Below are 11,349 nucleotides of genomic sequence, written 5' to 3'. Positions count from 1 at the left end.
AACATTTTTAAAAACCTTATTTACTTTACATACAACAGTAGTTTAGATCTATATTAAAGACTTATCGAAAGAGACCTTCTAAAAACGTTAAAATGTGTGACTGGCATGCAAAACCTTAAATTAGAGTGAATAAATGAAGACTCGGCCCACCGCTTCCGAAAGGTTGCCGACCCCTGCTCTAGCCTGTAGCCAGCCCCTTCTCCTGCCCCATGCCCTGAGCTGGGTGTGTGTCTGCTATCCATGCAGAGGAACAACGCAACAGCGTGGGGGAGGGCAGGGAGGTTTGCTGGGCTTGGTTGAGTTAATTGGAAGGGAAGTGTGGATTAAAGGGTTAACCAGTCTCCTTCAACCCTGGTCCCCTGAAGGTGTGAAGTCCCGGTGCTGTCTTCTCACCATTGGAGGAGCCCTTACCTCAGCTCCCCCTGGCCACTTTTAGAGGAGGGTGCCCACAATTTCTGGGTGTGTCTTTTCCTCTCTCCACTCTGCAGCGAGCCTGGGCAGCTGAGCGGATTGGAATAACCTAGCGTCCCAGTCCTCCGGGGTGGGTGAGACGAGAAGGAGCCCCTTCGGGATCGCCAGTTCCTGAGCATGATGTCCTATATGAAGCAGCCTCATTATGCAGTCAATGGGTTAACCCTAGCAGGACCGGGCATGGACCTGCTCCACTCCGCCGTGGGATACCCAAGTAAGTGCCTTTCCGCGATTCCTCCATGGGCGCTCGGAGACTAGGGTCATGGAGGCCACAGAAGAACCTACCGTCAATTTCAGAGCTATCAATTTCTGTGGAGTGGGTTGTGGGTTAGGGTGAGCAGAGAGCAGTGTGAAAAATCGGTGGGGAGTCATAGAATCCTATACAAGACAAAGTCCCAAATATCGGGACATCCGGTCACCCTGTTGTGGTTGCTGGGGGAAAGAAACTAATTATTGTAGAGAGAGTGAAATAAGTTAAAAGAACGAGGAGGACTTGTGGCACCTTAGAGACTAACAAATTTATTTGATCATGAGCTTTCATGAGCCAAAACCCACTTCATTGCATGCATGCAGTATATAGATATCTATATCTTCCTACAGTATTTTCCACTCCATGCATCCGATGAAGTGGGTTTTAGCCCATGAAAGCTTAGGCTCAAATACATTGGTTAGTCTCTAAGGTCCCACAAGTCCTCCTTTTCTTTTTGCAAATACAGACTAACATGGCTGTTACTCTGAAACCTGAAATAAGTTAGTTACCATTACATAGCCAGCAAGTGACCTTGGTTCTTATCGTACAGAGCTGAAGACACCAGTTTCTGTTCAATTGAGTGAGTGAAATACGCCAGTTACAATTACTTCACACATCAAAGAAATCCATGATCCTCAGTGAGATGTTAGCATTGTCCTGAGCTTTATCCTGAGCGTGTGAAGTAGACTAGTTATTCTCTAGGCACTGGAAAAAGCAAACAGGTGGTGTAATAATTCTAGAGGAAGAAAGCAAAATCAGTTGGTTATTATTGTAAATACAGCTAAATAAACCAGTTACCATGACGCTGAACGAGTCAGCCAGCCCGGTTATTCTACAGCGACTGAGATCAGCCAGCTATTCTAGAGACAGGTTTCAGAGTGGCAGCCGTGTTAGTCTGTATTTGCAAAAAGAAAAGGAGGACTTGTGGCACCTTAGAGACTAACCAATTTATTTGAGCATGAGCTTGATTATCACTACAAAAGGTCCCCCCCCCGCCGCCCCCACTCTCCTGCTGGTAATAGCTCACCTTAAGTGATCACTCTCCTTACAGTGTGTACGGTAACACCCATTGTTTCATGTTCTCTGTGTATATAAATCTCCTCACTGTATTTTCCACTGAATGCATCCGATGAAGTGAGTTGTAGCTCACGAAAGCTTATGCTCTAATAAATTGGTTAGTCTCTAAGGTGCCCCAAGTCCTCCTGTTCTATTCTAGAGAGTGAGTGAAATAAACCAATTATTATAGAGTGAGCAAAGCAAATGAGTTAGGCTTATTTCACCCACTCTCTGTGATTCATTTATTTTACCTTATCATTATGACTATTAAAGTGAGCGGAATAAACCAGTTGTCAGAGTGAAATAGTCACCTAGAAGAGACTGGGGTTTGAGTCATAGAATATCATTCAGAGATACTTTGACAGAGGTCACCTAAGAGCCCGAGGGTTGCTTGTGGGAATTTGCAATCAGTGGGTTTCTGCTCTCCCTGCAGTCATGTCCCCCTCATTGAAACTCAGAACGCTGGCCTGCAAAGTAGCACCCCCACCCCTCTCTGTTGCTCCTGGATGCACCACCTTGGTGTTGGTCGCTGGGGCCCCCTGGAGTCACGTGGGGCACAAGGCTGGAAAATCAGGCAGCCAGTGAGTTCCCCACCTTCCCAGGGGCAGTGGGGCTCAGCTTGGGGGCGACAGGCTCTGGCTGCGGGGCTTCGGGCTCTGGCACTGGCTGGCTGTCAGCAGGCCCTGAGGTCCGGCCATATGGCTTCGGGCTCCATTCTCGGGCCCCATTCTCGGGCCCCATCCTCCAGCTACGGGACTTTGGGCTCTGGCCCCAGGCTTCAGGCTCCAGCCCTCGCTGCCTCCTCCCCTGCACTGCACCCCCATCTCCCCTGGCCCTCCCCCAGGGCTTACTTTGTCCCCAGGCCTGGTAGGGCTGAGTAAGTCTGCTGTGACAAGTGATATTAACAAACATACAAGTACCTCTTGTCACAGCAGACTCACTAGCTAGCAATAAATAAATTGTAATGATTTGGACGTGTCTATGTGCATAGTTATTTGGTTTCCCAACGCTATTATAATTTGGCCTGAGAACCCCTTAGAGGCTAAACCGCTGGCGAGAGACAAGCCAGCTTCGCCATTCCCAGGCCCCTTGTCCGCAGACCTTTACACTCGTGCGATGTGGGTGCAAACGGCTCTCATTCTAGCTCATTACACTCAGCGGTGCCCAGGTGCAGAGGACGGCACAAGCCGCAAACTGAGAAGCTGACTGCGTTTCTCAGAGATGGAGCTGACGAGAAAGTTGAGATCCAAGCTCAGCCCAACATTGCGGGGGATTTCTGGGTTCCTGGCTTTAAGCCGGACCCCACTGTAGGATCCCCCAGCTCTAAGCACAGACGCAGGAGAAATGCTGAGCAAACGTGTGACCTAGTGCAGGGTTCCTCTAATCTCGACCACGCGTCCCCAGTGCACACGCACCCCGAGCAGTCTGGGTGTGTGTCACGTGCAATGCGTGGCCACACAGTCATGAGTTTCAAGAGTGACTTGGGATTGGACGGCCCATACCTGAGGCTCCTCAAAGAGATCTGATTTTCACCCTCACCCCCGTCCGCCCCGAAGGGCAGGTGGAGACTCAAAATGAGGAGGGGTCTAAAGTCACTAGTCATTAAAACCCCGTGGTCTCACTCTCCACGGGCTCTGACTCTCCACTGCAACGGGTGTGAATCAGGTGTAGCTGCACTAAAGGGTCTCATTCCCCTGTGCATTGCTCCTTACACACCCACGTGCCCCAGTGCAATGAGGGTGACCCTGTCGTGGTGGCATTTTGCCCTCACTTTGCCCTGGTGCAAACGGCCACATGGCAACTTGTGCAAACGAAAGCCGAATGGCCAATTTAAATCACCTCCCCGGCTGCCAGGGTCCCTCTGGCATCTCCACAGCCCCCTGCTTGCACCCTCTGGCCCCGCTCTCCATGCAGCCAGGCCAACGACTGCACCGGAAAGGGCTGACCTGCAGGCCAGAGCTGCGGGAAAGGCTGCTGGGGCCTTCACACTGACAGACACGGGCAGCTCTGCCCGGCTCCTCTCACCCCCCTCGGAGCATCCGAACCCCTCGCAGTCTGTAATCCAACCCGGCCAAGCCCTAGAGGGCCTGTTCCGTAAATCACACACTGGGTTTTCTGGGGGGGGATTTTCGAGACCCACCCACCCCACATAACGCTGCAACAAACGCACCAAAATAACAGCCCGCCCTCCTCCTGCCATGCTATGGGCGGAGCCCTCCTCTCCACTGGGCGGGTGGGAAACCGAGGCACACAGCGACGACGGCCCAGTTCCTCCAAGGTCACTGATCCTGAGCCTGGTGGTCTGACCACTAGACTCTCCTGCCTTCTGAGCTACAAATGCCTTTGCCTTAGCCAAGATCTCTTTCTCTGGTAACAAATTGCTCGGAGCTGTGGAGTGGCCCAGACACCCAGGGCTGAATGATTATGATTATTTGGCTGGTGTATTACGGTAGCGCCTTGGCGCCCCAGTTGTGGGCCAGGCCCCCTGGCGCTAGATGCTGTACGTTATTTATGAGGTGTATTACGGTAATGCAGTGGAACAAGCCGCTTGCCCCCCACCGTGCCCTGGAAGGGGGTCACCGAAGGGCAGGGAGAAGCAGATGCCTGGGGGACAGCCCTGATTGCTGCTCCCGCAGCCCCCCACTCCGGGGACAACCCCCCCGGCTTGTCCGTCCCACCCTGAGAGCAGCAGGCGTAACTGTCTCCTCTCCCCCCACAGCCACCCCACGGAAGCAGCGGCGCGAGCGGACGACCTTCACGCGGGCCCAGCTGGACATTCTGGAGGCGCTCTTCGCTAAGACCCGCTACCCCGACATCTTCATGCGGGAGGAGGTAGCGCTCAAGATCAACCTGCCGGAGTCCCGGGTGCAGGTGAGGATGGGAGCCCGGACTGACCCCTGGCCAGACGGTTGTGTGTGTGTACGCATGCGTGTGTGTATGTACTGCTGCCTCCTGCTGGAAAGGGTGTATGTGTGAGCACACATGGCTGGCCGCTGCCCTCTGCTGAGTGGAATTGGAACTGCTCACCTTGGTGTCATAAGCCCTATACTGCTGACAGCCGATGGGGATTCTCCTTTAGCAGCGTGCTGGGGTTTGGGAGCAGGTTTGAGTTCTGTGTGCAGCTCCCAGCAGCCTCTGGGGAAATCCTACCTTGCAATGGAGGTGGAACAGGATTTTACATCCCCTGTGGGACCCCACAAATGTAACCCAATGCATGTGATATCAAGAGCGGGTGTTTGCCCAGCCCAGAAAGGCGGCCACCTCTGGAGAGGAGCCAGGGGGCTGTGCTGTGAACCTTGCAGGGCTGGGTAGGAGCTAAAGTCCAGGGAAGCTGCCAGGGGCTTTGGGAGGATGAATGTGGTTATCCCAGCTGGGCGCCTGAGTAAACACCTGGACTCTTTGCAACGTGGCCTCGGGAGGCCGGGCTGCAGCGTTTCCCTCTGCTGGAAGATGGCATTGGGGCCAGACCAGCCTGGGAGGGGAGAGTGCCCCCTCCTGACCCCCCACCCCACTCCCTGCAGCACAGCGCCCCCTAGTGCTGCGCTGGGGCATTGGTGCCAGCACTGACTGCCTGGAAGAGCGCCCCCTGTTGTGCCCCCCGCCCACTCCCTGCCAACAGCCCCTGTGGGGTGCAATACGCTTGACTGACAGAAGCTACAAAGTGGGTGACCCCCAGCTTAAGAGGCTTTCATCCCAGTGAAACTGCCTCCACACGAGGGGTCGGACTGGTACAACTATATCGGTCAAATAGCGCCCCCGGCAGACTCGGTTGTACCGGAGCGTGCGCCCTGCCTTTGGCGTTGGGTTAAATAAACCGGTTTAGGCTCGGTTGGTTTCGCTTTCCCATGTAGACAGAGCCTAGCTGCCCGGAGCTCAGAGCCGGCTCAACAGCTGCCCAGCACGTCCTACCACATCGCCAACCCTGAGTGTTAACAAATCCCGAGAGTTGGCTTAGAAATCATGCCATTTTTAAAAGTTAGAAATCAGTAAAATTTGGACTCTTTTTAAATTTGCCATGCGAGATCTCCCGATAATTGGCCGCCCTCCGTCTGCGTCCTGCAGGAAACGGTCCGGGTTTCTCGGGAGATGTTCATGGGGCAAGTTCACCCCCCGAACTTGACAGCGAAGGGCTAAGAACAGGAGAGAGACATCACCAGGTTGGGGGGAGGACAAATTCGAGGCTGGGTGTAAGGCAGTGAGCTGTGCGCTCACACAGTGGGTGTGTGTGTGTCTCTTTTGGATGAGGAGCAGCTGAGTTCTACGCTGCTCCTGCCAGGAAATCCCCCGTGCTCGACACTCTCAGAGGTCCCGATATTATGGGATTATTCTAGAGGCTCCCCCTGCAGCCTCAGTTTCCCTATCTGCTCTGGGGATAATACTAACAACAGCTGGCTCTGTTCTGCCCTAGTTCTGGGGCTTTGAGATCCTCCGAGAGAAGGGGCAGGATAATCCCCCCCCCCCGAGTACAGTCATCCGGGGGGCTCAATGGCTAGAGACCAGCCCTAGGAGGGGAGGGCGAGATGGGCGCTTTGCGACCCCCCCGATCCAGCGGGAGGGGGTGGAGATGGACGCCAGCGGCTGTTGCAGCCGGGCCACGGCCAGGGGAAACGGACCCCCCTGGGCGCTGTGGCTCACCCCCGCCCCCCCCCTCCCGGCAGGTTTGGTTCAAGAACCGACGGGCCAAATGCCGCCAGCAACAGCAGCAGAGCAGTGGCCAGGCCAAGGCGCGCCCGGCCAAGAAGAAGAGCTCGCCGGCCCGGGAGACCAGCTCGGAAACCAGCACCAACGGCCAGTACAGCCCCCCACCCGCCGGCGCTTCGGGCACCCCCAGTTCCACGGCCAGCGCCACCGTCTCCATCTGGAGCCCGGCCTCCATCTCCCCCATCCCCGACCCCCTGGCCTCCTCGGCCACCCCATGCATGCAGCGCTCCGCTGCCTACCCCATGACCTACACCCAGGCCACCGGCTACCCCCAGAGCTACGCCGGCTCCTCCGCCTACTTCCCCGGCCTGGACTGCGGCTCCTACCTCTCGCCCATGCACCCGCAGCTCTCCGCCCCCGGCGCTGCCCTGAGCCCCATCGCCGCCCCGGCCATGGGCAGCCACCTCAGCCAGTCTCCGGCCTCCCTGTCCAGCCAGGGCTACGGCACGGCCGGGCTCAGCTTTGGCTCGGTGGATTGCTTAGACTACAAGGATCAGACGGCCTCTTGGAAACTCAATTTCAACGCCGCGGACTGCTTGGATTACAAAGATCAGAGCTCCTGGAAGTTCCAGGTCTTGTGAAGTGGCAGGAGGCAGCCAGGGAGACACCCCCTGTCCATGCTTCCCCCCCCACCCCGAAGGCCCATCTCTCCCCTCCCCGCTGCCACCTTCTCGAGCCGCCTGGCCTCCGACCCACGTCCGTCGCCAGACTGAGATTGCAACCAGCATCGGGGATCTGACTGAGGGGGGACTCCCCCTTGCCCGGCATCACGGGGGGTTTGCCCTTCCTTGGAAACTTGCCCTGCTTGGTTGTTCGGGGACTGAGGACCCCACCCGGCGTGGCCACATGGGCCCCTCGCGCCGGGCGGTGCCTCGGGTTTTTTTTCCGCCTGAGCCCCGGACACGAAATCTGTCGAGGAATCTCAGCCGGGATCCCGCCCTGCTGATTTCCTCGGGGCGGGGGCTGGCTGGCGTGGCAGCCCCCACAGTCTGTGCCACCCCCACCACGTGGCACCCGGATCTGTAGGGGTGGAGCTGGGAAGTGGCACGGCTGGTTCTGGGTGGGAAGTAGCCCCCCGCCCCTGGCAGGTTTCTCCCTAGCCCTGGCCTGATCCTTCAAAGGGGGCGGGTGGGGGGGTCTGAGCAAAGGAAGTGAAGGGTGGAAAGAAATAGGGTGTGAGGTGGAGGAGTTAGGTCCAGGCATGTGCTGCCAGGACTCCTGGGTTCTTTTTCCGGTGTTGGGAGGGGAGCGAGGTTTAGAGAAGTGGGGACCGGGAGTCAGTTCTCCTCAGCTTTATTTCCAGCTCAGCCAATGATTAGGTGTCAGATGTTCCACCCCGTGCCTCGGTTTCCCCTTCTGTCGTGCCCTCCATTTGCATGGGGCCATGGGATCTGTGGATGGACAGCTCTGTGCTTGGCAAAGCTGAGGGCCAGGGCGAAGGGCGTGTGCCGAGGTCACAGCCCAGCGAGGACGGCTTAGGGAGCGTCGGGATTGAACCGGCTCCAGGTTCAGCTGCCCACAGTCCAGTCGTCCGGAACTGAGGTCCCGTTTCCTCTGGGTGGAGACCTCGCCGGCCACATCCTGCCAGAGAGAGGGTCTGCCCAGCTGGGGCGCCCGCAGCTGAGCTCTGGCCCAGAGGTGGCTGCGTTTCAGCAGCGGGTTCGGGATGGGAGCCTTTAATGCTGGAAGCTGAGACGTTGCTGGGTCAAAGGAACAATGCAGATTACCAGTAAAAATATATGTGGGGGGGTGGGAATTGAGCATTTAGAGAGCATTTGTCTAGACCCACTCCCCCCCATGTAAATCCTGAGTCTTCAGGCTCCCTCTGCTATGTGGAGCCAGGATCGGAGTGGCGTGGCCGTACCGGGGGCTCTCGGTAGAGGCGTCTGGACACAAACTCTCCCTGGGGTCCCCCTCCAGCACCCCAACCCGTGCCGCAGAGCTGCTGGGCTGACCCACCCCGGAATGGGTCCGTGGCCAGGCCACACCCCTGTCTCAAGCAAGCAACCCGGGTCATGAAGCGGGGCAAGGGACCCGGTCGCACTTAGCGAGTTGGAGGGGAGAGATCTATGCTGAGAGGCCAGCGGCGCGAGCCAGGGTCAAGGCCTGCCTGGCTGTTTGCAGGGTGGTGTTTTATTCTAACCTCCATTTCCCCTCCCCCCTGGATATTTTGGGTGCAAAACCCATTATTTGGGGAGGGGGTTAACTTGAAAGTGACGACAAATGCTTATGCTTTGAGGGCTCCCCTGCCTCGCGCTCTCCCAGGAGACTGACTGGTGTATGGCCTGGGCCAAACGCTCAGCAAACTGCCCTGGCTGTTCCGGGCTCCGACCCGGGGGGCATTTTTTCTGTTTATTGTTCATCTGTTCGACCCCCCAAAATCCCCCAGAACGTGCTGATTTCGAATGCTGCGGCCTCGGTGCCGCCCGTCGCAAGCGACGAGGCCTTTGGGCTCTTTGCAGGGCTGGAAAAATCGCTCTTACATGGGAGTTAGGTGCTGAAATACCTTGGGGGGTCTGAGGCAACATCCAGGCACAAAGCACAACTTCCCACCCAATGGGGGCCCCGATCCTGAAAGCCATTCGCACAGGCCCCATGGGCTTGTCGGCTTGGGGCCAGAAAGGGGTGCAGTCAAACTGGGTTCGGCTCCTGCTGCTCTCGGACCCCGGTGGCAAAACTCCCCGGGATGGGGACAGGATCGGGTCCTCTGGCTTGTGCAGGGAGGAGAGCTGAGATGGTGACTAGCCAGGAGGTGAGGAAACTCGGCACAGATCCCAGCTGTCGAATGTTCAGCCGCTTTCCCTGAATCATCCTGGTTTCCAGCCCAGTTGTGGGGCAGGGGTCAGAGCCCGGCAGCTCAGAATGGAATTGCAGGGTGGACCACCTGAGGTCCTGACGCCGTTGCATTCACATGGAGCTTCCCCCTGCCCCCCACCTTTGGCTGTGTTTAAAAGTGTGTTGGGGAGAAGAGAGAATTGGTGATGCTTTGAGGCCCAGTTTCCCCATTGCCTTGCACACACATTTACACTAGTGCGGAAGAGGCATGAAACCGGATCGGAAGGATTCTCGTCCACACCTGTTCCACACTAGTGGGTGCACGACTATGGAGAACCCAGCTTTTTCTTTTCTAACCAGACCCCTTTGACTGCTCCCCTTTTCCAAAGCTGGCTGCATAGAAACTCCCCCAAAGATGTAGCGGATTCGGGTTCAGCTCCATCTCTGTCTGAGGCAGCCCCACTGAGATCCAGCTGGTGTCGGCTCCTAGAGATCTGAACTGGAGTGGCCGTTTGCTCTGGGGACGGTTCTAACATCAGAAGCCACCTCGCCTTGCACGTCTGCTGCCCCAGATTGATTCTCCTTGCCAGGGGTTTGCATTGAAACCAGCCACCTTACAGCTCACTGTGGGGCCCGAACGTCTCCATGCAATCATTTTCACCCATGCAAAACGCTCCGGCTCTGGTCGCACTTTGCAGCGGGGAATCGGACTAGACAAGAGCCGGGGCGCTGTGGAACTGCACGGCCGCATTTAGAATTTTGGCATGTAAATAAACCCCGACAGGTTGTGAGTTTCGTTTCGGGCGATTCTGTAGTTCTTTGTTTTCCCGCGAGCCGCCACGACGAGCCCCGTTTCCACCTTCACAGACAAAGGCTGTTTTAATTTATTTTTTGGCTGAATACCTCATTTCTGCCGCTCTTCCCTTTGCAAAGGAGCAACGAATGGCCTAGCTGCTAACGTTGCCACATCCCTCGGCATTAGGAGGTCACGTCTCCACCGCCTACGACTAGCTGGTTTTATTTTCACGCCTCTACCTGTGGAAATGTTTTATTTTTTGCTTTTTTCTAGCCATAGGTTTGCTCCAGTCGTTTTGTTTTTAAAGAAACGGGGGCAAAAAACATTAAAAAGAAAAGCAAAGCAAAGCAAGCCGAGACCATAAATATCTGCAAAGAGTTTGATTGTTTTTTGTGTGCACTAAAGTACTGGCTTAAAAACAAAAAAGCTATTTTGTAACTTGACGTAGAGGGGGGTTTTAGACTAGTTTTGTTAGGTGTCAAACTCCAGTGTCTGTAGGAGAAACAATTTCAATGCGAACTATTTTTGAGGACTTGATATTTATTCTTGATTTAGCGAGAGGCTGGTTCCTGTACCAGCCCCCAGTTTTTGGTGGTTTAAAGATTTAAAAAATAAAAAAAGTGCAAAGAACCCGGAGTTCTGGGCTGGCTTTTTTGGTTCTTGCCGTTGCTAATTTTAGCCCCGAGCCTGCAAAATGCTCACGCAGCTGGGTCGCTTCACTCAGGTGAGGGCTCTAATAGAGGTAAGGGGGTAGGGCAGGATTGAGAGGCACCGGCAGAGCTGCTGGGGAGCCCAGGGCTGGGCTGGCAGGGGCCTGTGGTCGGGAGCGAGGGGCACCGACAGAGCTAGGGGCGGGGGGAGCCCAGGGCTGGGCCGGCAGGGGGCTGCGGGTCGGGACACCGGCAGAGCTGAGGGGGCCCCCCAGGGCTGGGCTAGCAGGGGTTGCGGGTCGGGAGTGAGGGGCACCGGCAGAGCTGAGGGGGCCCCAGGGCTGGGCTGGCAGGGGGCTGTGGGTCGGGAGTGAGGGGCACTGGCAGGGCTGGGGGGTCCCCCAGGGCTGGGCTGGGCTGGGCTGGCAGGGGGCTGCAGGTCGGGAGTGAGGGGCACCGGCAGGGCTGGGGTAGCAGGGGCTGTGGGTTGGGAGTGAGGGGCACCGGCAGGGCTTGGGGGGCCCAGGGCTGGGCTAGCAGGGGCTGCGGGTTGGGAGTGAGGGGCACCGACAGAGCTGGGGGGGCCCAGGGCTGGGCTAGCAGGGGCTGCGGGTTGGGAGTGAGGGGCACCGACAGAGCTGGGGGGGCCC

At 56.8% G+C, this 11,349-nt stretch overlaps 1 protein-coding gene across 1 annotated transcript; it reads left to right on the top strand.

Moving 5' to 3' along the window:
• The first annotated feature begins 513 nt into the window (after positions 1 to 513).
• Positions 514 to 10,640, top strand: CRX (cone-rod homeobox). The gene is made up of 3 exons (XM_073321419.2): positions 514 to 685; positions 4,497 to 4,648; positions 6,436 to 10,640. Exons 1-3 carry the CDS (start codon positions 589 to 591, stop codon positions 7,057 to 7,059), a joined length of 873 nt encoding a protein of 290 aa, XP_073177520.1. The 5' UTR covers positions 514 to 588; the 3' UTR covers positions 7,060 to 10,640.
• The last annotated feature ends 709 nt before the right edge of the window (positions 10,641 to 11,349 follow it).

The sequence above is a fragment of the Lepidochelys kempii genome, chromosome 23 (assembly GCF_965140285.1).
Source record: "Lepidochelys kempii isolate rLepKem1 chromosome 23, rLepKem1.hap1, whole genome shotgun sequence".
Lineage (NCBI taxonomy): Eukaryota > Metazoa > Chordata > Testudines > Cheloniidae > Lepidochelys > Lepidochelys kempii.
The sequence above is the reverse complement of the archived record's forward strand: the minus strand, read 5'-3'. Positions and strand labels throughout refer to the sequence as shown.